The sequence below is a fragment of the Myxocyprinus asiaticus genome, chromosome 16 (assembly GCF_019703515.2).
Source record: "Myxocyprinus asiaticus isolate MX2 ecotype Aquarium Trade chromosome 16, UBuf_Myxa_2, whole genome shotgun sequence".
Lineage (NCBI taxonomy): Eukaryota > Metazoa > Chordata > Actinopteri > Cypriniformes > Catostomidae > Myxocyprinus > Myxocyprinus asiaticus.
In genome coordinates, this window is record NC_059359.1 from 22,443,322 (window position 1) to 22,470,580 (window position 27,259).

Consider the following 27,259-nt stretch of genomic DNA (forward strand, 5'->3'; position numbering starts at 1 on the left):
AAAACTCTGTGGCAGACATCCCTCATTCAATAATAATAGAAAATAACAGTTTGCTTATGTACTATTTTTAAGGCAATTTTAATCATTATTAAGGCATGATTTCCATTTCCATTTGTATCAGGAGTACACATCAAAGCATGCAAAATCAAAACGTGACATTTTTATTTAGAATGTAATAAAGAAGCACATGTAATGATAACCAGCTGGTACGTAAAAGCTGTGCAGTGTGTAAACCTCACTCTCTTAGCATTAAGAGACGAGAGGGGCTAAAGGCCATGGCTTTTAAAGCCTCGTTGCTAGCGAGTTCGACTCCCATGCCGGGAATCGCCAGTTCGAATCCCACTCAGGTGGGTCGAGTAGGACCGGTGACGCACATACCTGTTCAATCATGCAAGCTCTGCTGAATGTAATGTCAGTGCTTCAACAAACAATATCTATTAGAACATTTAGTCCAGAGTTTGCACATTTAGTGAAATATTGATGTATTCTCATATGTTTACTTCATATTTCCAGAGACAAAAAATATATTTCATGTTTTTCGGTAAATTATACCATTGGAAAAGCATTCAGTTGTGAAAATCTCTAATATGCATGTTATCATTTTTCAGAAAGCTAGATGGTGCTAGTGCGTTATTTTCTGCAAGCATTTAGCTGTCAATCAAAATTTGATTTCATTTATTTTATTGTTCATTTGTTTTACAGCTATTTTAATATGTTTCTATCTGTCTTTAAGCCTGTATTTATTTACTCTTGTTCATTGTTTTATTATGTTTGATCTTTTTTATGTTTTAGAAAATAAAATAAAAAAGTTTATAGTTTATAAAAAGTCAAAATACTTTGTCATTAATGTAACCTTAGCGGTAACACTTCACAATAAGGTTCCATTTGTTCAAATTAGTTAACAACATTAGTTAACATGAACTAACAATAAACAATACTTTTTAAGCATTTATTAATCTTAGTTAATGTTAATTTCAATATATACTTTAGTAATATATTTTTAAAATCAATAGTTGTTTTTGTTGACATTAATGTTAGGCCATTTTAAATGAAGAATCAAATTGTTTTTTTATCTGCCCTAAGGGAAAATTCTCACATTCATCAGTAAGATAGCACAGACCCCGGTAAGTACAGCCAGAATAAACTGGCCTTATGTTCCTTTTCCTTTAATTTATTGAAATTTGAAACCATGGATACCACTGGCTTGTTGTCAGTATAAAAAGTAAAGATTATGTTAATATATATTATAATTATATAATTATATTAATGTTTCTTAATATTCCCTGTTCCCTGTATGTTGATTTACTTAAACAATTATCTGCAAGAAAGGCTTAAGGGGTGGGGGAATCGTTTTGGAGGTTACAAACACTCTGATGGGGCCCCTATCACAAAGTTTTACTTAAGGCCCCCAAAAAGCAAGTACACAGTAGACTGCCACTGGGGCCCCCTCAAAAAATAGGTGCATGACTTATATTTTAAATAGGCCTACATAGTGTGTGCAAAAGGCTAATGCTTATTAGATGTTTCACAAAAACATTTGTCTTAAGATGGTTATTTTACATCTTTTGCTTTAGTGTGTCAATATAGGGAATATCAATTTTATAGTCCCAAATTCCTTTTGCCAAAAAATAATAAAATAGAAGTAGAATAAGGAGTCTTGCAACAGATGAGATGGTATGGCCCCCACAGAGCCCTAATCTCAACATCGAGTCAGTCTGAGATTGCATGAAGAGACAGAAATAACTGAGACAGCCTAAATAAATAGAACTGTAGCAAGTTCTTCAAGATGCTTGGAACAACCTATCTGCCAATAACCATGAAAAAAAATAATAATAATAATTTTATGTTCACTGCACTTTGTATGAAGTTAATTGATAAATAAAAATTATTCATGGAATTATTTTTGAAAATGACAACATTTTTCACAACTGCCTAAAACATTTGCATAGTACTGTAGATCTTTTTAATTTATTTATAGACTGAGTAAAGCTCCTGGTTGCATAAAAGTAGTAAGTCATTAATCTAAAAAAAAACAACAAAACAAAACATGATTTGAGTAATTAGAAGCAACCCACTTATATTCCGGAACAGCATTATAAAACACCACAGTTACACAGTATTAATAGAGTTTTGGCTTCACTTTAGTAGATCCACTTAAATACAATGACTTTAAGAGTCACTCTTTTTAAAACCTCTGGCTTAAAAAGAATGATTTCCTTGGGAACAGCCACAGTGTCTAAATCAACTCCTGCCATACTGGCTCATTCATAGACAGTAGACACCAATGAATTCTTCCAATGATGTGAGGAAAAACAGCAGATATGTAATGGACTGCAGGTGGAACATGCACAAAACTTTGTTTTATCACTACTGTTACTTTCAGCTTGACAGCAGAAAATGATAAACAGCAGTAATAAATCCTGATTAGAGAGAACATACAGTACGGTGAAAATATTTCTCAACACATATTTTGAGTGAGTACCCTGCTGGAAATACCAGCTTGGACAAGCATGGAAATTAATGCTGGTTTGTGCTGGTCTAGCTGATAATAACTGAGGTTAACATTCTGCCTAACATCTTCTTTTGTGTTCCACAGAAGAAAGAAAGTCATACGGGTTCAGAACAACATGAAGGTGGGAAATGATGAAAGAATTTTAGTTTTTGGGTGAACTATTCCTAGAGCCTATTTGCGACACCAGCACACCAGCATCCCATACTGGGGACCAGCATCCAAAACACAACATATTCTAGTGAAATCATTCTTTTCAATCATTGCCTTTTCAACAAGGCATGCCATTGCAGAGTAATTGAAATTCAGGGCTGACATCTTCCTGTCTGAATTCTCACCAAACAGGTCACAAAGAGCCATGCCATCTAGGGACAGAAAAATAAAGTTGTGATGAAAGAAAAATAAAAGATACACAAAAACGACAAACTTTTGAATGCCAATTCAGAAGGCTCTCAGAGCCATCATCACAGTATAATGGAACTTGTCAATGCCAGACTGAGATAGACAGGAGATGAGGTGAGGGAACAGAAACCTTACAGTTAGAGGTGGTGATACAACAATACAGGGAGTGAGAGTTGAAAAAAGAGAGATAGAGCAAAAAGAGGATGAATAAAAGAATGGGGTCTGATTCGCTCCAGTGGAGATGAAGCCTATACATTGCTTTCACATTACCCAAGAAAAGCAATCTGGGGGTGTAAGAGTGTGTTTGGTCACCATAACCAAAAGGACAATGCGAAACACAAAAAATACAGCGTAAATGCACACATACACAATCACATACACACCAGCTATACTGCAAAATGCAAAAGCCTTTGTACACTGCAGAGAGTGACCAAACAAAACATCTGCAGGACATCCGACTGGTGAGTTATTAAAAAAATATTTATTGGAAATTTTTTACAGATTTATTTATTTATTGGAAATACTAAACCAGTACACTTCTTGACTTAAAGAGATAGTTCACCCAAAAATGAAAATTCTGTCTTCATTTACTCTCCCTCGTGTCATTCCAAAACAGTATGACTTTCTTTCTTCTGTTGATCACAAAGGGAGAAATGAGAATTTAATTATATTGCACAAAGTCCAAGTGAAATTCAACACAGTCATCAAAAAGTTATATGATCACGTATGATTAAATGTTTAAATTGATTCATACTTATAATAAATCAATAAATAGATTTTAAGTTATGTTATTAATATTTTTGAAAAAGTGTTGACAGAACTGTGTGTCTTTCTTAGGTAAAGAGTTTACGATCACAAGCACTTGCTCTTCTCTCTCTCTCTCTCACACACACACACACACACACACACACACACAAACAATTGTTTCATACTTACGGTATAAATTGGTTAATTTAATTTAAGCCAAACGATGCAGAGGTCAGTGGGCTAATATTAAGTGTGGACCTAGCCTGTCTCCAGGGGTGAAAGACTCTTAAATGGATTTAGTATTCCATTGACTGTGATCTTTAAAGCCTTTTACAGATTTACCCTCTCAGTTAAATCAGTATGTCAGAGTCCCTTTGGTATGAACTTAGCTCAGTCTTGATATATAAAAAGAGTTTTAAAAGGTTGTCCAAAATAGCCCTTTTTTCAAACAGCATGAGACATTACACAAATTGTATCTTAAGGGCTTCTGAGTTAGCTGTCTTTGAAGCACCTTGAGGTACATATCCGTAGATGATGTTCAGCCTACGCAAATCAAATCTGACTTGACTTACCATGAAGCATGCCAAAGTTCTGATGTGTGCATTTAAGATAATAAAAAAGGGGCTGTCATTAATGTAAAGCACACCATTAACCAGATGAGTATGTGCGCTGAGTAGAGCTGATGGAATGGTGTGTAAATCATAACATAAAGGTTCAATCTATGACTGTAACTCTCTCTTCTTTTTGTCTCTCTCTCTCTCTCTCTCTCTCTCTCTCTCTCTGAAGAAAGTGCCACTTACAAGAATAAAGTAGTTAACAGAGCTGCTGCACACTGCACTGCCTCTAAAAGTTTACCTTCTCCATTCACCTCCGATTGAGCCTTCTCATTGCTGAAAATGTTTTCACTTGCCCTTTTCATTCTCTTAAAATTCATTAAAAAAAGAACAGCCCTGTAAGAAATGTAACCATTTTCCTCCTTCCTTGTCTGTCATATGACCCGTTTAAACAAGAAAGCTGGCAATATTTAATGCTCTTTCTTTTGTGATCACTCCAAATCTGAACTTCCTTAAGATGTTACGATGCTGACATATTGTAGCATCTAACTTAACATTATACATTCCACAGGGAATTTACCAGATCCCAAATTCCTGTATTCTGGCCCCTGATGCAGTCAAATCACTGTGAATATCTCACCTTAGACCTACAACACACTACATTTTCCTAAATGATCCTACAGTTTGAAAGCACTATGTCAAAATCCACTTTGACCTTTTCATACAGCACCATCTGAAAAGACTATAACTTCTTCACTGTACCGGAGGAAATTATACTTACTATAACTATATCTAAAAACCCTGTATTACACAACCAAAATATCCCATAATAATCACCTAATGAGACCTAATAATCAATTAAATGTAGAATAAATAAATAAATGAGTCTAACTACCTTCGGAAACAACGTATTTTTAGGACATCTTTCTGAGTGAACAGATTGTATAATTCTCTATGTTCTTGGAAATTATGTTTCGCAAAATGATGCAAAATGTGGATTTCACTTTTCGCTGCTTTCAGTCTATTACTGAACTCAAAATAGACCTCTATTGTGCATGTGCATCCTGTTCTGATTAGGAATAACACTACTGGAGCGGTTAACGAAAGATTTGATCTTTTCAATCAGTTACTGTATATTGTTCAGTACAGGAAAAAAAATTGAGCTTTGTGGCTGAGCTTACAAATCAGTAGACTTTCCCAAATATGATTTCAATAAAGACTGCTTTTTGATAAAGTAATTGCTCTATGTCTATTTTCATCACACAATAATAATGTAAAATTTCATTTGGAACAACAGACTTCGCTGGCCAATAGTGATTTCACTGAACAGGCGAGAACTGCACTATAAACTAGTCAATGTCGCCACCTGCTGGTGCTCTTAATGAATACCTACTTATTTTCGTCTTATAACCTTAAAATTTACCTTGGGGCTCGGGCAAATCTTCGTCTTTAAGTGCAGACATGACAGGGTGAGCTCCTTATACTCCTTTACCTGTACATGGGTCAGAAATAATTAAAAACTTGTCCAACCAAAGCGTGTGGAATGTCACTTATGTTGTCTCTAAAACTGCATATTTAGTGCGGTTCAGAACTCACAATCATTTCCTCGTGACAACATAGATCACCCCTCTAATTGTGCTGAGGAAAGCTGTTCTTTTGCACAAAGTCATACTACCCAGAGAACAAAAAAAATTACAGACCCTATTGGTCACCGAGCTTTAATTCCATATGGTTAAGGTTTTGTTTTGAAAGGTAAAATATATTAGCCTTATACAATTTTGAGAAATATCTTTCCCCATCTTCGTGTCCACTACATCTAGTGTCCACTACATGAGCTAGCATAGATCTTACAAGTTATCATGTCTTATAAGTTTATATGGAGGCAAGCTAGTAATCATTTTCACGTGTCGCTTCAGTCTCTCATACAGTGCAAGTTATTTGCGTGATTGTTTCCTGCAAAAAAAAAAAAAAAAAAAAAAAACATTAGAGGGTGGTTCCTGTAGGTAACGTTTGTGTAAAGTGCATTTTTAATTGAACATTTTAAATTCTTTGCTTAAACTCATTGCTTTAACTCGTATCCAATTCTGCTAAAAGGAATAGTTTACCCAAAACTGAAAATCCTCTCATCATTTACTCACCCTCATGCCATCCCAGATGTGTATTACTTTCCTTCTTCTGCTGAACACATACGAAGATTTTTAGAAGAATATTTCAGCTCTGTAGGTCTATACAATGCAAGTAAATGGGTACTAAAACTTTGAAGCTCCAAAAGCAAATAAAGCATGATTAAATTACAGTGGTTAAATCCATGTATTTACAAGTGTGGGTGAGAAACAGATCAATATTTAAGTCCTTTTTTTTACTGTGAATCTCCATTTTCACTTTCACATTTTTTTTTATTTTTTATTTTTTTTTTTGGCGATTCACATTATTCGTAATAGGGTAATATAACACAAAGCATTATGTATAAATTTACACTCAATATTTAAAAAAAAAAAAAAACTATAATATAAAAAAACTGTGCGTCTGAGCGTCATCACAGTCTGTGAAAAAGGTCTATTAAGATGTGCTGTTGCCTCAGAATAAACAACTGTATGTGTTTCCATGAAAAAATAAATAAATAAATAAATAAAATAAATTAAAAAATAAATAAATTAAGATGTGCTGTTGAAACCACGTGTTGCAGGTTCACTGACGCAAAAACTACGCGACTCCTGCTGATCCCTTCGCCCATGTGAATGTCGTCACCGGTGTCTTATAAAAACTCATATGACAAGGTAAGAGAGCAGTATTTGTTCTGTAGGTAGTGACATCTCAAATTGTGTTCAGCTGCGTTAAAATGTTTATTAAAGTGTATAAATGTATTCTAGGTCATCAAATGTTCTTGTTGGTAATGTTGACAGTTTCGTAAGCTCATTGCGGCGCCTCCTCAAATCGGCAAGGTCAGAATAGACTTCAGCTCAGTGACAGACTGTCAGGTAATTCTTATATATCTGTATAAGGTGTTTGTATGCAGTATAATCGATAAGTGAGGAAGCTCAGTAATCTTCTGTTGAAAACAACAGTATTCGTGTAAAAATAGAATTTGTTAAATATAATTGATTGTAAAATTGCAGAACCGCAACACAACAGCACATATTTATATTTTACTGGTGTTATTTTTATCTAGGGTAATATGAGCTGTAAGAATAGATTTACTCAGAATTTAGGCTTTTTTAACATGTTATGTCATTCGTTCTCAGGTGGCCAGGTGAGATGTGGGTGCAAATGCTTTGATTGTTTTATTGAACACCGGAAGTCCCGTCTCCAAAATGACCACCAGGCTGCTGTGCAGATGGGCACGACATTTTCCTCACTGCCCTCAGGCTGCTGCAGCGTCAGCCCGACTACAGATGCCCACAGTTCACTCCACAGGGCCAGCGTGCTCGTTGACCATTTCTTGGATCCAGTCTGCTTCTAGACACCTCTGTCAGAGCAGTGAACTGGCCAAGGTGGAGGAGTCCCCAATTCCATATGAACGCTCAGAAATAGTCGGACTTGTTGAAAAGGCAGCCACTCCACAGGAAGTGCTTCAGTTGTGGGCAGAGCAAGGTGGATCTGCTGGTGATGCAGCCAGGTGTCTGATCCAGCTAAGTCTGAGGGTCATGGAGAAGGGTGGAGACGGAATTCTGCAGGACCCATGCTGTGAAAACATGCTGGAGACAGTAAACTCTCAGGTAGCTATGACAACCAGGTCTGATCCACTTGTCAGTGAACAAGATGAGATGGAGACAGTGGTGAATAATCTTTGTCTTCTTCCTACCCTTCTCTATCAGGTGTCTTCAGTATGGAATGGGTCTCTAGTGGCTCTCCTGCGTGCTCTCACTATGTTGGGTCTCCCTTCTGATGCCCCTCTGCTCCACTCTCTCCAGAATGAAGTGCTTTGGAGGATTCGACGCCTCACTTACCGTCACCTTGCCTACCTGGTGGACTGGGTAGCGTTTCAGCGCAGTAAAGGGTAGGGTTCACAGTCACATTAGGGCTGAACAATTAATCGAAATCGCGATACGACCTTGTGTGGTCATTTAACCGCAGAGGACTGCGATTTAATTAAATAAATAGTCTGATTGTGCTGCTTGCTTCAAAGTTTATGTGCACTGCTCTGTCCTGTATTATGTTAGTGAATTATTAGTGTTTTCAGAGCAGTTCTGTACTCCACAACTCTGTCTTGTGTTTTGAGTAACAGATGTGCTTTGATTTCCGTTCCGTTTGCCTATGAGCACTCAGCACGTTATATTTAAAGCGATCCAGATTCACTTTAATTTAACTTGTGCTTAATTCCAAATATGTTTGGCTGCTACAAGTTAATATACAAATACAAATAATACTTACCATGGCACTGGTTATTTGTGGACAGAGGAAGAGATGTTAAAATGAGAAGCACATTATACAGCTGTTGTAAATATGAACTAAGCTACACAGACTTTTCATACATTATTTCGCCTAAATAAAAGCTTGACTGTTTAGAACTTATTGGTATAACTGAACCACACAGCATGCCCTGTGTAAGTTAAGATTCTTTTACAGTAATACTACATAATATTACAGAATTATATTACTATTGTACAATAATATTAATAATTATAAACAGTATAATGTTATAATATAACAATAATATAGTATTCAAGTTGACTGGGTTCCAAAAATAATGATGATGAATAGTGGGCTGAGACCCTATCACAAAGTGGACAAAAACAGGTAAATTTTTACTATAAATCATATACTTTCACTTCCACATTCTTCTTCTTTGGTTTTCATTCATGCATATCGCCACCTACTGGGCAAGGAGGAGAATTTATAGTAAAATGGGGTTTCTCATCCACACCTATCATATTGCTTCTGAAGATATGGATTTAACAACTTCAGTCGTATGGATTACTTTTATGCTGCCTTTATATGCTTTTTGGACCTTCAAAGTTCTGCCCAACATTCACTTGCACGCTGATGCATTTTGGCCAATGGAGCCTTCCTTGGAGTGTGTCAGGATACTGACATCAATGTTCTTTTGACTAAACCGTTGACTAAATAGGCAAAAAAAAAAAAAACTTGTGGATCATGAGACTGAGGTTTGGCCAGTAGGTTTTGTCAGTTTCTTTTATGTTCTGGTAATATTGGGGTTTGGATTTTGATAGGCAGGAAAATGAAGCTCTTACCAAAACCCTGCTGAAACAGCTTGAGCTGCGCTGGACTGAGCTGTGTGATCCTCGTACCATCACCATTCTCATGAGCCGTGCCTCACTCCTCTCCCCATCTCTCATGGACAAACTAGAGGACAAGGTGAATACACTCCTTTTATATTTAACATTATGTTCTATGGGGCTTGTCTAACACCTAGCTGTACCTTGTGCTGTCCAGGCCCTGGAGTTGTCTGAGAACTTCAGTGCAGAGGATATCAGCAGGGTGGCGTTTGCATTGGCTGCTCAAAACAGGAGAGCCGTTCCTTTGTTGCGGGCACTCTCATATCACCTGAACCAGAAACCCTCCTTGGAACTAAAAACACCACTGCTGCTTGATGTTGCATATGCTTATGGTCAGCAGGTTTTTATTTGCTCTTATTTGGTTCTAATTTGAGTTATTGATTAGACTTCTAATCAAAATAATAATATTAAATTAAAAAATGTATTATTATATTTGTGTCTGTTCTATCCAATACGCGTGATGTCCTGAGCATACGCAGGCATACAAATGGAAATCGCTTCATTGGACACAGGAAGCTCTAAAATACAATTGCACACTAACAGTCACAGGTGTTGTATGATGAGTTTATGGCTGAAGCTGCGGAAACTGAAAGTGAAACCAGTAGCGGGAGAGAGATGTCCGTTTGAAGCACAAGAGTGATTAAGAGAGATACTAAATCTACTATATATAATGCTGAATATTATGTATAATTATGCTATGGGGGAATATAATCCTAACGTCAAATGTCATGTCTGATTTGATTTCACAGTGACAGTTATGGTTATTAGTTCATATTTCCATTTGGTGTCAATATTGCCCTGTTCTGGGCTGTTTTTAGTCCAAGTACATCTCTGTTGGACTTTTTAGCACTTTTAAGAACAGTACTTTTACCGACATTTTTAAGGAAACAAACTGTTTTGCATATGTCTATAAAGTAATAAAAATAAAACATTCTATTTTAACTTTTCTTGATTCAAGCTTAGTTTAAAGAATTGTGAAACGAACTGAACCGTGAGTTCAGTATCATGAACCGAACCAAATTGTGAGATGACTGAATTGTTACACCCTAATATAAATACAAAATTGCTCTGTGATTTTGGTCATACCACCCACCCCTAGAATATATTATAACTGTAAATATAATAACTAAAACAGATATAAATGTTTAGTTTTGAACTTAGTCCACAGACTGAATATAGAATTTATATCCAAGAAAATATAAAGAATGCCTACCTAATTGTGTTTTCTCATATTTTCTCTCAAAAAAAGGTAAGCTGAATTTTCACCAGACACAGGTACTCCAGAGAATAGCTGCAGAGTTATTGCCTAGGTTATCAGAACTGAGTTCACTTGACGTCACACGCTGTGCCAAGTCTCTGGCCTTCCTCAAGTGGCTACACCTTCCTCTGTTTGAAGGCTTTGCTCAGGTTAGAGCCTAGTTCTTAGAGATTTCCACATCTTTCCACATCTTTATGCGCTGACACTGCACATAATGCAACTTGTTTTCATGAAAATGTATTTGTTGCATTGTATTTCCTTTTTCAGCACTACTTGAGTAATAGTGAAAAGTACAGCACTCTGCAAGTGTGTAATCTCCTCATGTCTTTCGCCAAACTCAACTTCCATCTCAGCAAAAGGGCGGAGTTCTTCCCAAAGGTAACCAATAAGGGGGAAAATAGAACTGGTCTACATAAATTATAGGATTATTTTATCATTGTTTTAATCTGCATTAATCCGATGCATTTTTGTGTTTAAAGGGTATGTCTATGTAATATCTGTATTTAAGTAACTGCATTAGGCCCTTTCGCACTGCAGAGACTATAGCCCGTTTAAGGTACTTTTACCCGGGACTAGTACTTTGTTGTTTTCGCACCTGAGGAACTATAGTACTTTTTGGTAGGAACTTCTGGGGGCATAGTGGGATTGTGGGAGGTGCTGCAACCTGTGATTGGTCAAAAGCCTATAACGCACAAAGCAATGAGAGTTGCGAGGAGTCCGCCACCATTTGTAAACAAACTTGTAGCTGCTAGCCTGCTACTCAGAGTATTGCGGTAATTTTATTATTCCCTTAACAGAAATAACATATACTGCCTGGCCAAAAAAAAAGTTGCATATTCTAGTATTTCGTTGGACTGCCTTTAGCTTCGATTACGGCGTGTATTCATCATGGCATAGTTTCAACAACCTTATGCAGTGTCACAACATTTATTTCAGTCCAGAGTTGCATTAATGTTTGGCCAAGATCTTGTATTAATGACGGGAGAGTCAAACCACTCCGTAAAGTCTTCTCCAGCACATCCCAAAGACTTTCAATGGGGTTAAGGTCAGGACTCTGTGGTGGCCAATTCATGTGTTTGAAAATGATTCTTCATGCTCCCTGAACCACTCTTTCACAATTTGAGCCCGATGAATCTTGGCATTGTCATCCTGGAATATTCCCGTGCCGTCAGGGGGGGAAAAAAATCCATTGATGGGATAAGGTCATTCAGTACATTCAGGTAGTCAGCTGACTTCATTTTATTGCAGCACAACTTTGCTGAGCCTAGACCTGACCAACTGTAGCAAACCCAGATCATAACACCGCCTTCAGAGGCTTGTACAGTGGGCACTATGCATAACGGGTACATCGCTTCATGCGCTTTCCTTCTTACAATGACGAGCCCATCACTTTGGAAAAGGGTACATCTGGACTCATCAGACCACATGACCTTTTCCCATTGCTCCACAGTCCAATCTTTATGCTCCCTAGCAAATTGAAGTCGTTTTCCTCACTAACAAGTGTCTTTCTTGTGGCCACACAACTGTTTAGTCCCAATCCTGTAAATTGTTAGTGCATTGTGCGTGTGGAAATGCTCTTACTTTCATTATTAAACATAGCCCTGAGTTCTACTGTCATTTTTTTACTATGTGACTTCCAAACGTTTTAGTGATCTCCAGTCATTCAAGATTTTTTTCCGACCACATTTCTTCCACGAAGCTGATGGTTCACCGCTATCCTTCCAGGTTTTAACAATGGGTTGGACAGTTCTTAACCCAATTCCAGTGATTTCAGCAATCTCCTCCTTAGTTGTTTTCTTTGCTTGATGCAGGCCAATAATTTGCCCCTTCTGAAACAGTAACATCTTTTCCACGACCAAGGGATGCGTATTCCGACATGGTTGTTTAAGAAATGCAATAATGAATCACATTTAATCACTGCAATAATGACCCAATCACATGCTCTTAAGTATCTGCTTATTTAAATCCAAATGGCGATTATTTTTTTTTGGCCAGGCAGTGTAAAACCAACACCGTATTCAAAGAGAATCACCTGTTTCATATACACACCAGCCACTTTATTAGTTACACCTATTTATTCATGCAATTTATTTAATCAGCCAATCATGTGGTAGCAGTGCAGTGCATAAAATCATGCTGATACAGTTCAGGAGCTTCTGTTAATGTTCTCATCAACCATCAGAATGGGGGAAAAAATGTGATCTCACTGATTTTGACCGTGGCATGATTTTTGGTGCCAGACGGGCTGGTTTGTATTTCTGTAACTGCTGATCTACAGGAATTTTCATGCACAACAGTCTCTAGAGTTTACTCAGAATGGTGGCAACAAAAAAAAAAAGTTTTGGGATTGAAAACGTCTTGTTGATGAGAGATGTCAATGGAGAATGGCCAGACTGGTTCAAGCTAACAGAAAGGCTACAGTTACTCCGATAACCCTCTGTCAAATTGTAATGAGCAGAAAAGCATCTCAGAATGCACAACATGTCAAACCTTGAGGCGAATGGGCTACAACAGTAGAAGACCAGGTTGGGTTCCACTCATGTCAGCCAAGAACAGAAAGCTGAGCCTGCAGTGAGCCTAACATCTCTGTACCTCGGCAGAAATCAAGATTCATCAGACCAGGTTCTGTTTTTCCGAATCTTTAACTGTCCTGTTTTGGTGAGCCTGTGCCCACTGCAGCTTCAGCGTTCTGTTCTTAACTGACAGAAGTGGAAACCGACATGGTCTTCTGCTGCTGTAGCCCATCCGCTAAAAGGTTTGACATGTTGTGCAATCTGAGATGTTATTCTGCTCCCTACAATTGTACAGAGTGGATATCTGAGTTACCAAAGCCTTTCTGTCAGTTTGAATATCCCTGGAGATCAGCAGTTACAGAAAAACTCAAACTAGCCCGTCTGGCACAAACAGTCATGCCACGATCGAAATCACTGAGATCACATTTTTTCCCCATTCTGATGGTTGATGTGAACATTAACAGAAGCTCCTGACCCGTAAAGTCCTCCCGCAAGTTAGGTCCCAAGTCGGGGCTGTAGCCGGGCAAGGGGGATTTAGCTCCCCTGCCCCCTAGGAATTATGATTAAATCATGTTTTCCTATAGAAGTGCCGGTTTCAGGTGCATGATATGCAGATATAGTCGACACACAAACTTTGAGCATCGACTGAGTGAGCCCTGCGTCCAATCGCTCTTAAGAAATGTATGAATTTCAGGTATGAGGCAGTTCACTGGGTGTTTGCCATGTGAAAAGCACCAATTAGTGAACACATTCCATTTCAGTGTGTAAAGGCGTCTCGTGGATGGCGCTCTAGCCTGTAATACGGTGTTCATAATCGACGAGCCAGTTCTGGCTCGTCCACTGTGCTCCGTTCAAAGGCCACACGTGTAGGCTTTGCAGCTTTGACTGGGGATGCCAAACCATGCCTTGTGTTTGAGAGAGAAGATCTTTCTTCAGCGGTGTTTCCCATGGAGGCCCATCCATTATTTCTACCTTCTCCAGATACCAGGTTTAATTAGGCCATTTCGGCGCCATTAACAGAATTTTTTCCATGTCCACTCGGACTTCGCTCATGACAGAATGGAGGTGCACTGGGGGAAACACATACTTTAGTTTCGCCGGCCATACATGGGCCAGCGTGTCATGGCGACATATGTATGGCGCTATTGGTGTGTTGTCCGAATGAATCAGAATGTGGTGATTCACAATAAGCTAGAATGACAGCCAGTAGCTCTAAGCGGTTGACATGTCACGGCCTTTTCGCACCTGTACAGGTGTCGAAATTCGGGCGTCCATTACACATCGCGCCCTAACCTGTGTTAGATGCATTAGTGGTCTGCACTTTCCTTCTGAAAACTTGACCCAGCATAACATCCTGTTGGTAGAAGGCTGGCGCTGTCCATGGTGCTAGAGCAGCCAGACAGTGGCGAGTCACCGCAAAGCACATGAAAATTAAATGACTTCAGTGGTAATATTTTTTCAGTTTGAACTGAAACAGACACCGAAGAATGGTCTGTATGCACTCGTTCATGAGGTGCACTTGCCTGAACTCCTAAAAAGAAGATTTACTGGCTGGGGAAAAAGTGTTCTTTGTTGACATTAGACCAGATTTTCCATATGGCAAAGCAGCAAGTCTCTCCATGTTCACTCAGTAGTCCCTCTGATTGGCTAGTAATAACCAATTGCTGAGGTAATTTAAAAAATGCACACCATTCATTTTCAGTTTTAGCACCCAGTCGGAATGCCAGTAAGACCTCACCACACGTAACGAGACAGAGGGCAATTTGGTATGTTCATAACATGATATAATGCACTGCTAACCATTGGGAAGCGGTTGCGCATAATGTGTGAGCTTTTAAATAGGAAAGCTCTTTATTGAAAAAGTGTGAGCGTCTCATGCATGTGCAGCAAGCGCTGTAATCTTTTTGTAATATTTGTAATTCATTACAAGATATAATGTGCCGCTCACCATTGGGAAGCGGTTGTGCTAAATGTGTGGGCTTTGAAGTGTGAAACCTGTGATTGTTGCGGAGTCGTTACGTAGTGCTCAGCAAATCCATCCACAGAGCCCCCGAAAAAGCCAACTGGAGACACCGGAGCATCAAATAGAGCGGCTTTTCCTGTGTCACGCATTTCCACGAGGGTCAGCCAGATGAGACGATCCGAAAACACCAGGTTGCTCATTGACTTGCCAATGGCCTGTGCATTGACTTTCGCAGCGCTAAGTCCATAGTGGTGCGGAGCTTTTGAAAGTCTCTGGATCGTTGCCTTGCTCATCCATTTGTTTGAGGAGCTTAGCTTGGAAAACTTGGAGCACCGTCATCGCGTGGAGTGCTGAACCAGTTTGGCCTGCTTCTGAGTATGCTCTTCCAGCCAGTGCGGACATTAGTCGACATGGCTTAGAAAGATGAACGGGGAATGAGTTCCACGCCCTGCTACTCGCCGTCAGAGATGTGCCGCTACCTCCTCTTTCAGGGGGGTAGTTGGGCATAACTGTTGTCTTCCCCATGGTCCACTTTATTGAGAAGAGTGGAATCGTTGTGCTAGAGAGCTGAATAGGGTGCATCCAGGATTTTTTTTCAGGTCGTTATGAACTTCTGGGAAGAGCGGGGCAGATCTGCAGATTGCGGTCGCTTGACAGCATCTGTACTGCACGAACAATTCATCAAGGCGAGATTTTTCAGGTTTCTCTGGAGATTACTTGAGACAAAGCTCTTCGACCGCCCTTGAAAGGACGTGAAGCTTCTCTTTTAGTGGCACGTGCACACTCCTCGCTGGGGGCAAAATAGTAGAGAGGGGGGTGTTAGGTTACAAATGGGGGGCATTTATCAGTCATAATAATCAAATCTATAGTCATGTTTCTCCTTGCATTAAAATGTTTATCTAGACTTAGGTGTATATCAGTTGGTTCTCGATTATACGGGTGGGTACGCATTTTTACCGCGGTTCATCTGATTTTGAAGTCTAGCGACGCAGCTGAAGTATCTCGTTTAGCAGCATCAAATACACAGGTGGAGGCACACCTGTATGTCTCTGTAGATGGATATGGCTCAATGGACAGAGCAGGGCCAGCGCAAAGCTCTTAAAGCTCGAGCTCTTAAACTCGCAGCTTTGCGAAAATCAGTGAGAAGCGGAAACCATTTTATGTATTTTTTTTTCTCCCCTTTTCTCCACAATTTGGAATGCCCAATTCCCAATGCGCTCTAGGTCCTCATGGTGGCGTAGTGACTCGCCTCAATCTGGGTGGCGGAGGACAAATCTCAGTTGCCTCCGTGTCTGAGACCGTTAATCCGCAGATTTCACGTGGCTTGTTGAGCGCATTACCGCAGAGACATGGCATGTGTGGAGGTTTCATGCTATTCTCCGCAGCATCCATGCACAACTCACCATGTGCCCCACCGAGAGCAAACCACATTATAGCGACCACGAGGAGGTTACCCCATGTGACTCTACCCACCCTAGCAACCGGGCCAATTTGGTTGCTTAGGGGACCTGGCTGGAGACACTCAGCACGCCCTGGATTCAAACTCGCGACTCCAGGGGTGGTAGTCTGCGTCTTTACTCGCTGAGCTACCCAGGCCCCCAAGCGGAAACCATTTGAATTCGGCACAGAATTCTACATTGCCACACTTGAATTTACTATATGAATTAGTAATTATAAAATCCAAATAACTTTACAGATCTTTATTGTAAAGTGTTTAAACAATGTTTCCATGCTTGTTCAATGAACCATAAACAATTAATGAACATGCACCTGTGGAACGGTCGTTAAGACACTAACAGCTTACAGACGGTAGGCAATTAAGGTCACAGTCATAAAAACTTAGGACACTAAAGAGACCTTTCTGCTGACTCTGAAAAACACCAAAAGAAAGATGCCCAGGGTCCCTGCTCATCTGAGTGAACGTGCCTTAGGCATGCTGCATGGAGGCATGAAGACTGCAGATGTGGCCAGGGCAATAAATTGCAATGTCCGTACTGTGAGATGCCTAAGACAGAACTACAGGGAGACAGGAAGGACAGCTGATCGTCCTCGCAGTGGCAGACCATGTGTAAGACCACCTGCACAGGATCTAAATATCACACCTGCGGGACAGGGACAGGATGGCAACAACAACAACTGCCCGAGTTACACCAGGAATGCACAATCCCTCCATCAGTGCTCAGACTGTCTGCAATAGGCTCAGATAGGCTGTAATGAGGGCTTGTAGGCGTGTTGTAAGGCAGGTCCTCACCAGACATCACTGGCAACAACGTCACCTATGGGCACAAACCCACGTTCGCTGGACCAGACAGGACTAGCAAAAAGTGCTCTTCACTGACGAGTCGCGGTTTTGTCTCACCAGGGGTGATGGTTTGACTCGCGTTTATTGTCAAAGGAATGAGCGTTACACCGAGGCCTGTACTCTGGAGCGGGATCGATTTGGAGGGTCCGTCATGGTCTGGGGTGGTGTGTCACAGCATCATTGGACTGAACTTGTTGTCATTGCAGGCAGTCTCAACGCTGTGCGTTACAGGGAAGACATCCTCCTCCCTCATGTGGTACCCTCCCTGCAAGCCCATCCTGTCATGACCCTCCAGCATGACAATGCCACCAGCCATACTGCACGTTCTGTGCAAGATTTCTTGCAAGACAGGAATGTCAGTGTTCTGCCATGGCCAGCGAAGAGCCCGGATCTCAATCCCATTGAGCACGTCTGGGACCTGTTGGATCGGAGGGTGAGGGCTAGGGCCATTCCCCCCAGAAATGTCCGGGAACTTGCAAGTACCTTGGTGGAAGAGTGGGGTAACATCTCACAGCAAGAACTGGCAAATCTGGTGCAGTCCATGAGGAGGAGATGCACTGCAGTACTTAATGCAGCTGGTGGCCACACCAGATATTGACTGTTACTTTTGACCCCCCCCCACCTTTGTTCAGGGACACATTATTCAGTTTCTGTTAGTCACAGAAACTTCGGTTCAGGTTCGTTCAGTTTATTTCTTAGTTGTTGAATCTATTTATGTTCATACAAATATTTACACTAAGTTTGCTGAAAATAAAAGCAGTTGAAAGTGAGAGGACGTTTCTTTTTTGCTGAGTTTAGATTGATAATAAATATTTTCATATCAGTAATTCAGCTCTATTACATTTGTCATAGGCTACATTTGGGGAGTGAGGGAATATAATTAATTTTTGTTAAAACCTATATATTTTTGTATTAGTGTTTTTACATGTGTTAAGGGTAGGTCTACTGTTTATAATTACAAAAATGCTATAGTTTGTTTTATAGAAATTATGTTACATCCAACTGTGGTAGTGAAGAAGATCCAACCTTCCATGTGTTTACTATGGTCTTGTTACAAATAACACTGTTAAAACTATGAAAATAAATAATGAATAAATGTAAATTTTCAAAAAGGCAAATGTAAAATATATTAACAATGTCACTTTTATTATTAGTTTCTTTCTTCGCATTTTCATTTTATAGGCCCCAGATATAGCCCTCTATCTGCTTGAATTCAAGAAACGCACGGTTTGGTCTCACATTTATGACTCATAAGCCTACTGAATATATTAACAAAACTCTAAAATTATGCAGTGCATCGAAGTTTCATTGAGTAAATTTCACAAATATTGAGTTTTGTGTTTTTATGTTTTTGTTTTTTGTTTTTTTGGTACAGCTAAGTCTCCGCTTTCAGATTATCTCAAATATATGGGGGAGGGGTGAGACTGAAGTAGGGGCATTCATCAAAAAAAGGTTGAGAGTCACTGCATTAACTGATTAGGCAGCTGCCTACATTTTCCAATGCAGCCAAAGTTTGTGTAAAACAGCCCTGACAAAAGTGTAGCTCCGATCCTTGCATCCTCAATCAGTTTTTTTTTTTTTTTTTTTTTTAATTGAATCACTTGTTCAAACAACGTCACAAGAAAAATGGTTGATACTAGATGACATCATTAAGGGGGTTACTTTGTGAGTACAAATGCGTGAAAGGAAAAGTCTCCTAGGGTGTGCAGCTCCTCTCATCTGATACCAAGGAAAAAGTACCAGGACTGTTGGTGGGAAAGGGCCTATACATTTTGTGTATGAATGTGTTTGTCTTTACATATATGTAATAAGTGTATTTTATTTTGTGGGTGTAGGTGCATACAGCTTTGGAAAGTGCCTTTCAAAATTTAGAGCCCTTTCTGAAAACAGATGTGGTTTGGTCACTGTGTGTACTGAACCAGGCCAAGCCTGATTACATCACCTCTGTTACAAAGCCTGCCTTTCAGAAGAAACTATCAGGTATGTTAGATTGAAAGTAATAATAAAATTCTGAGAAAATTCTCTCTTGGTATATTGCTAAATCTGCATTTCTGATGTTCCTATGTAACACTAGAATACAAGTTTAATGTTCTTTGCTGGTCTCTTTTGAATCAGAAGATGGCAGTATAGCTTTACTTTTCAGTGAAGATTTGCAGGCCATTCAAACTGAATTTCATATCTTTTCCTGACCTTTCCAGCAGGTGGCAGTGCCGGCCGGACCGAGAACTATCGACAGAAATTATTACATATCTCTGCCTATGCTCAGCTGGAGCCTCTTGGAGCCACTGTCGCTGCATCCCCCATTGTGCTGCTGCCAGTTCTTCAGAGCAAAGTGGAGTCCAACACTCCTCTTCAGAGCGGCCTACACACAGCCCTTCAGAACCTGACCAACAGTCGGACACAGGCCCTCCGCACTGCTGTAAAAACAGTATACGGCTGGACTATTGGTGAGTATGGACTTTTCAAGTCAGAAACTGCATGTTTATTATGCTCGAGCATGAAGGTCATGTGTTTGATTCCAGTTCATTAGCACCCCCTGGTAATCTGCGAATATGTTGATTGATGTGTTCACCACAGATGGAGAGCTTGTAGTAGATTCAGAAAATAGGTCTATTGATTTAGAGAACATAAAAGCTCCTCATTTACCTGGAGGAGGTGGGACTGATGCCTTACCTGCAGGGACAAGACGGTGAGTGTTAAAGAATATGTATAGTCTCATGTACAGTTGTGCTGAAAAGTTTGCATACCCTTGGAGAATTGGTAATATATGTACCATTTTTAAAGAAAACATGAGTTAACAGGCAAAACACTTCTTTTATTTCTTATGGGATTCATATTCAACTGTAGGTTATAACAGAATGGCACAATCATAAAACAAAACATGGCATCAAAGAAAAAAATGAAATGACCCCTGTTCAAAAGTCTGCATACCCTTAGTTCTTAATACAGTGTATTGCCCCCTTTAGCATCAATGACAGCGTGCAGTCTTTTGTAATAGTTGTCTATGAGGCCCCAAATTCTTGCAGGTGGTATAGCTGCCCATTCGTCTTGGCAAAATGCCTCCAGGTCATGCAAAGTCTTTGGTCATCTTGCATGAACCACACGTTTGAGATCTCCCCAGAGTGGCTCGATGATATTAAGGCCAGGAGGCCACTCCAGAACCTTCACCTTTTTCTGCTGTAACCACTGGAGGGTCAACTTGGCCTTGTGCTTAGGGTTATTGTCATGCTGGAAAGTCCGAGAGTGTCCTATGCGCAGCTTTTGTGCAGAAGAATGCAAATTGTCTGCCAGTATTTTCTGATAACATGCTTCATTCATCTTGCCATCAATTTTCACAAGATCCCCCATGCCTTTAGAGCTCACACACCCCCAAAACATCAGTGAGCCACCACCATGCTTCACAGTGGGGATGGTATTCTTTTCACTATAGGCCTCTCCAAACATAGCGCTTATAGTTATGACCATAAAGCTCTATTTTGGTCTCGTCACTCCAAATTACAGTGTGCCAGAAGCTGTGAGGCGTGTTAAGGTTTTGTCGGGCATATTGTACCCGGGCTTTTTTGTGGCACTGGCGCAGTAAAGGCTTCTTTCTGGCAACTCGATCATGCAGCTCATTTTTGTTCAAGTATCGTCGTATTGTGCTCCTTGAAACAACCACACCGTCTTTTTCCAGAGCAGCCTGTATTTCTCCTGAGGTTACCTGTGGGTTTTTCTTTGTATCCCGAACAATTCTTCTGGCAGTTGTGGCAGAAATCTTTCTTGGTCTACCTGACCTTGGCTTGGTATCAAGAGATCCCCGAATTTTCCACTTCTTAATAAGTGATTGAACAGTACTGACTGGCATTTTCAAGGCTTTGGATATCTTTTTATATCCTTTTCCATCTTTATAAAGTTCCATTTACCTTGTTACACAGGTATTTTGACAGTTCTTTTCTGCTCCCCATGGCTCAGTATCTAGCCTGCTCAGTGCATCCACGTGAGAGCTGACAAACTCATTGACTATTTATACACAGACACTAATTGCAATTTAAAAAGCCACATGTGTGGGAAATTAACCTTTAATTGCCATTTAATCCTGTGTGTGTCACCTTGTGTGTCTGTAACAAGGCCAAACATTCAAGGGTATGTAAACTTATGATCAGGGCCATTTGGATGATTTCGGTTATCATTATGATTTAAAAAGGAGCCAAACAACTATGTGATAGTAAATGGCTTCATATGATCACTATCCTTAAATAAAAGACAGTTTTTTGCATGATCAGTCATATTTTCAAAATCAATGCCAAAATTTCACCATTTCTGCCAGGGTATGCAAACTTTTGAGCACAACACAAATGTATGAAGAATGATTTGAATGATTTTTCCACAAGTTCACAAATTAAGATGCATGGTTTCTGACTGTGAATGTGTTTGTGTGTATTGCAGGATAGCATTTGTGGCTTTGGAGTTTCCTAACTTTTGTCTCAGGAGCAAGGATCTTCTAGGGCGCTTTGTGATGCAGAAACGCCACCTACAGCTGGCTGGGTTTATAGTGGTGGAGGTGAGATATACAAAGTGAAGGAAGAGGAGAAGGGATGAAAACCAATCTTAGCTAATGGAAGTATTATGAGCTGCAAGGTCAGCAGTTTTTAATGCATGCATGCAATTTATGGATCTTTTCAGTTAAAATCAGGAGATTGGTTGCCAGGGATGATGGACAAATATTCACAAAATGTTTTGTTAGAAGCAAGTATTATAGAGAGCCATGTAATAATGTTTAAACATGTTTGTAATAAATTATTAGCAGCATTTGAATAGATCTAAGCTAATTTAGTTAGCTAATGTAAAGGAATAGTTCACCTAAAAATGAAAATTATTTCATAATTTACTCCCAGAAGGAGATGTTTTAATGAATGTTGTGGGGCTGTCTTTTCAATGCAGTGGTATTGGATGGAGCCTAAGAATGCACAGTTTATCAAATTATGGCTGCCGAAATTGTCATTGTGAAAAATGAAGATTACAGCATTCCGTATAATCTACTCCGGTTGCGTCAAAGATTCTAATTTACAACATGTTTGTAGCAGTTGAGTATTCTAACCAATCACAGACATGTTTATTGCACAATGAAATGTTAATGGTGAATCAGAGACAATTAAATTAGCCATCATCCCTGGCAACCAGTCTCCTAGTTTGAACGTGTGTGTGTGTGTGTGTGTGTGTGTATATATATATATATATATATATATATATATATAAAATATTATTTTGTATTTTGTTGTGTGTGTGTACTGTATGTATTGTTTTTAGAAATCTTTTGTTTTGGTGTGTATTAAATGTACAGTTGAAGTCAGCAGTTTACATACACTTAGGTTGAAATCATTTAAAACTAATTTTTTTTAACCACTCCACAGATTTAATATTAGCAAACTAGAGTTTTGGCAAGTCATTTTGGACATTTTTCCAACAATTGTTTACAGACAGGTCATTTCACTTTTAATTGACTATATCACAATTCCAGTGGGTCAGAAATTTTTTTGGCTTGACATCATTTTCTGGAATTTTCCAAGCTGCTTAAAGGCACAGTTAACTTAGTGAACGTAAATTTCTAACAGTTATTTTGATAATCGACTAATTGAACGATTATTCGACTACTCGGGTGATTATTGCAACGATTAATCATTAGGGGGGTTTTTTTCTCCCCTTTTTTTTTTTTTCTCCCCAATTTGGAATGCCTAATTTCCAATGCGCTCTAAGTCCTCGTGGTGGCGTAGTGACTCGCCTCAATCCGGGTGGCGGAGGACGAATCTCAGTTGCCTCCACGTCCTAGACGTCAATCCGCGCATCTTATCACGTGGCTTGTTGAGCGCGTTACCGCGGAGAATAGTGTGAAGCCTCCACACGCGCTATGTCTCCGCGGTAACGCGCTCGACAAGCCAAGTGATAAGATGCGCGGATTGACAGCATCCTTGCACAACTCACCACGCGCCCCACCGAGAGCGAACCACATTATAGTGACCACGAGGAGGTTACCCCATGTGACTCTACCCTCCCTAGCAACCAGGCCAATTTGGTTGCTTAGGAGACCTGGCTGGAGTCACTCAGCATGCCCTGGATTCAAACTCGCAATTCCAGGGGTGGTAGTCAGTGTCTTTACTCACTGAGTTACCCAGGCCCCTAATCATTAGCATTTAACCGAGTATTCAGCTTGTACCTTGACTTAAAAGGTTGTGATAAACGTGCTTACTAATAATAAAGAGGACAAAATCATCTTTTAAAATGACATTCATTGAATTAAAGGGGAAAAGAAATGACTTAAGTATAATTCAGTAAAAAAAGTTCACTGCAAACAATCCTGTTGTAATCAAGTGTTTAGAAAGTGACAAGCGTCCCTGTGCCAGATTGTACATCAGCCGGGTGCAGTCTCAATCTCTCCCCCTTCATGCGACTCATAGAAGCGACGCTGACCGCACAGTGAAATGCCAGTGTGGAGTTTATACTTATTTACATGGCCTGCTTCCTTATTATTTGAACTTTAATAAAGGATGCGTTAAAGATATAACGGTGAGGTGTTTCCTTTAAAAATGCTCTGACATGCAAGTTGTGCTTAAGGCAATGGCAGCACCGGCTCCGCTGTATTTCACAACGAGAGTGCTCCTATATTTATTTATTTGGTATTTTTGTATAATTCCCTCATACTTTGTGATCTAGATCCCCTGAAGCTGTTTGGAAAATCTGGAGTGCATCTGGACTGTGAGCTGTTTTCTCCCTCTCCTCAGTCAGGCACGAGCTGCAGTGCTGCTCTTGCGTGTCATCATAGTTTCATATCTGATCTCATGTCTCGTCATTTTTTTATTGTCAGTGTTGTCGATAACGTCGACTAATTGTTTCAGCCCTATTAATCATCACGATTACAATATCAAGGGCAATAGTCGACAATTATGATTTGTCATAAACTTTTAGCTCTAATAGTGCCTCACTTTAAAGCTTAAATGACCCAGAAGTATCATAAAATTAGACTATGTGACTTGTGCATTAAATATAAGTCTTCTGAAGGTATAAAATACATTTTGGTTAGAAACAACCCAAATTCAAGTCATTTTTCAGCCAGAGCCTTGTCATCCATTGCACATTAATGGTCGCTATGAGAGAAGCTTGTTCCCGTTGGAACGCATGTTCATGTGAGAACTGTTTTGTTTTTAGTGCTGAACAAATGCAAGTTTTAGCATGAACACACAAGCCACTGTGAACAAGCTTCTGTCATGAAAGTATAAGGGACGCATTTTTGTGAACTATTCCATTAAATTAGGATCAGTTACGTGGGCATTAGGGGTTAGACTGAAGGATTAATGAGGACTTTCTAACTCATAATGACAGTGTACATCTTATTTTCTCCAGGAAACTAAGATTTTATAGTGCCAGTGCAGTTAGCCTGATAAGCTCTTTTCCTGTTGTCTTAGCAGTTACATGGCAGGCAGTCCCCTCAGGCTTTGGGGTATAAATAGCAGTAGTAAGACAGAACTGCTGAACAGGACTGTGGCTCTGTCTGCAGCATGTAGGCCAATCCTGTTAGCCCTCTACATCCTGGGGTAGAGTTTCATTTGGCTGACTACATGGCAGACTTAAAAATTGTTGCATTTCATAGTTGTCGTGAAAAGATGAGGCAGCTATTATAATTGAGCAGCATTCAGTTCTTCTATTTTTTTTGTTCACTGTAATTGAATATGCTTCTGGTTTGAAATCTAGTGGTTCTCACTCTCCAGCCTATTGATTGTCAGTGTCCTCCCCTGCAGGTGCCGTACTTTGAATGGCTGGAGCTGAAGTCTGATTGGCAGAAAGTGGCTTACCTAAAGGACAAGTTAGGGAAGGCAGTGGCTGAGGACATGGCGAAGTGAGACGATGGACCAGCGTTTCATCAAACCTATCAATATCTTTAAATGCTTTCACACAAACAGTGGTGTGGCACAAGCTGCTAAAATAAATCTACAGACCCAGGCAAAACATTACAGATGAGGGAAGGATAATAAGTACTACCACACATACTATGCACACATGTATAACTATGAAAGGAATGTTGGTGTCCATACGTTCCATGGTGCAAAAATCTGAACATCAGATTTGAATAAAGGAGTGAAATGAAACGTGTGTCTGGGAGCTGTGATCTCTGTATGCAGAGAGCACAGAACCTCCAGAAATCAGCAGATGCTTAAAAGCAACAAGTGATTGAAGAGTGACAAAAGTGATTTTCACCGCAGGGGAAACCATTCCTCACAACCACATTAAATTATCATATCTTTGCTTCTATTGTCTAAAACATTGTACATTGTTGTCCTCAAAAACGACTGGACAACATCTTTTTACTACCACTAACAATAAATACATACGAAACCTGTTGTTGATGCAGTTGCCTAGACGACAACTAGGGCTTTCCTTGTTTCCAAGGAGACAGTTGTTAAAGTTGATCGCTCAGAAACTGAGAGTTCAGTACTTAAAAGATGCTTTTATTACAGAGTACCTCTCTACTTTTCCTATTAATTACTGTAGTAAAGGTGAAAAATAATGTTAAAGAGATAGTTCTTCTAAAAAATTTAAATTCTGTCATTTACCTCATGTTGTTCCAAAGCTATATAACTTATTTCTTCCGTGGAACTCTGAGGATGTTAGGCAGAACGTTAGGGACTGACATGCTTAGTCACCATTCACTTGCAATGCATGTAAAAAAGATTCAATGAAAGTGAATGGTGACTGAGGCTGTCATTCCCTAAAATTCTGCCTAACGTCTTTTTGTGTTTCACATAAAAAAGTAATTTATTTGGTTTTGGAACAACATAAGGGTAAGTAAATGCTGACAGTATTTTCATATTTGTGTGATCTGTCCCTTTAATAATATATGATTAAAAACTCTTCTTGACTTACCTGTTATTTGTGCATTTATGGATGTGCCTGTGTTATTTCATGAAGAATAGGCTAAAGTTTACAAACAAATATAGAATCAGAGGAAATACAATTCTATTAAATATTTATTCAGGAAATAACCATTACCCAGCTCTGGTACATTCAGACCTCAGGGGAGTTGAAGACCTGTTGTTAGTATTGCTCTCCTGTTATTTGCTGTCAAGTCAAACTCGAGGTCCTTCCTGTGGTCTTTAGTGGAGAATAGACCTTCCTCATTAATTTTTGAGGGAGTGCAGAGAATGGAAATTTCCATTTATACATTTACCTCATGCCCATCAGTGTGTGGTATCAGTAAAATTAATCTTATGTTGTCATCAAAGACCATATGGTGACTCAGTGCTGTATTTTGCCAGAAGTTTTCTGTTGGCAGTCAGTCTGCAGTCATGCTGTTTTGTTTAATGTCTCCAATTGTTTTTTATAATGAGCAAAATGTGAAACTGGTTTTAATTTATTTTCCTATCAGTTACAATGACGTAAGACTTTATGAACAGACACCTTTGGTTTGCTGTGGTGCTGAGCTTATGGCATGGTATAAATCAGATAATAATAAACACAAGCGCTTTAATACTTAGCTTTCTGGTCTCATGGGCATCATGCGAGGGTCGGACATGTGAACAGCGAGCTCTGTGCACTTTGCTAGTTTTAATAATATGTGTGTCACAAATCGGTAAGATTCAATACACCCTGATTCTTAATTTTTTGGGAAGACAATATGTCAAAGAATTCAAAATCCTCGGGCTCTGGAGATATTAAAAGACACTTCCGTGCTCGGACTGATTCCCCTCAGCAGCAGGCAGGAAGCCCCTGACACAATTCGGATGGTGAACTGAAAGAAATCCAGAG

The 27,259-nt window shown here is 39.6% G+C and overlaps 1 protein-coding gene and 1 long non-coding RNA gene across 5 annotated transcripts; one reads left to right on the forward strand and one right to left on the reverse strand.

The window, feature by feature from the left end:
- LOC127454456 (uncharacterized) lies at positions 1–10,808 on the reverse strand. Of its 2 annotated transcripts, none has more exons than XR_007899543.1 (3): positions 10,663–10,808; positions 9,405–9,516; positions 1–5,704 (listed from the first exon to the last, which is right to left on the reverse strand). It is a non-coding gene; the product is annotated as an uncharacterized LOC127454456 (long non-coding RNA). The 2 variants fall into 2 exon arrangements; XR_007899542.1 differs by lacking the exon at positions 10,663–10,808 and adding an exon at positions 9,593–9,732.
- On the forward strand, positions 6,423–26,373 carry LOC127454445 (FAST kinase domain-containing protein 4-like). 3 transcript variants are annotated; one of them, XM_051721644.1, is made up of 13 exons: positions 6,423–6,989; positions 7,083–7,190; positions 7,455–7,928; positions 8,028–8,209; positions 9,384–9,528; positions 9,607–9,781; positions 10,699–10,856; positions 10,975–11,085; positions 19,321–19,465; positions 19,684–19,932; positions 20,063–20,174; positions 21,911–22,025; positions 25,255–26,373. In XM_051721644.1, exons 3-13 carry the CDS (start codon positions 7,524–7,526, stop codon positions 25,354–25,356), a joined length of 1,899 nt encoding a protein of 632 aa, XP_051577604.1. In that variant the 5' UTR covers positions 6,423–6,989; positions 7,083–7,190; positions 7,455–7,523; the 3' UTR covers positions 25,357–26,373. The 3 variants fall into 3 exon arrangements, with proteins under 3 accessions (XP_051577604.1, XP_051577607.1, XP_051577605.1); XM_051721647.1 differs by having other exon boundaries at positions 7,116–7,190; XM_051721645.1 differs by lacking the exon at positions 7,083–7,190.
- The last annotated feature ends 886 nt before the right edge of the window (positions 26,374–27,259 follow it).

What these genes read in the sequence shown, in the direction of transcription:
- LOC127454445 (XM_051721644.1), top strand. Translation starts at nt 7,524, where the DNA reads ATGACCACCAGGCTGCTGTGCAGATGGGCACGACATTTTCCTCACTGC. An exon ending in TGATGTTGCATATGCTTATG is followed by an intron (nt 9,782 to 10,698) that starts GTCAGCAGGTTT and finishes TCTCAAAAAAAG; the next exon opens with GTAAGCTGAATTTTCACCAG. An exon ending in AGTATACGGCTGGACTATTG is followed by an intron (nt 19,933 to 20,062) that starts GTGAGTATGGAC and finishes TGTTCACCACAG; the next exon opens with ATGGAGAGCTTGTAGTAGAT.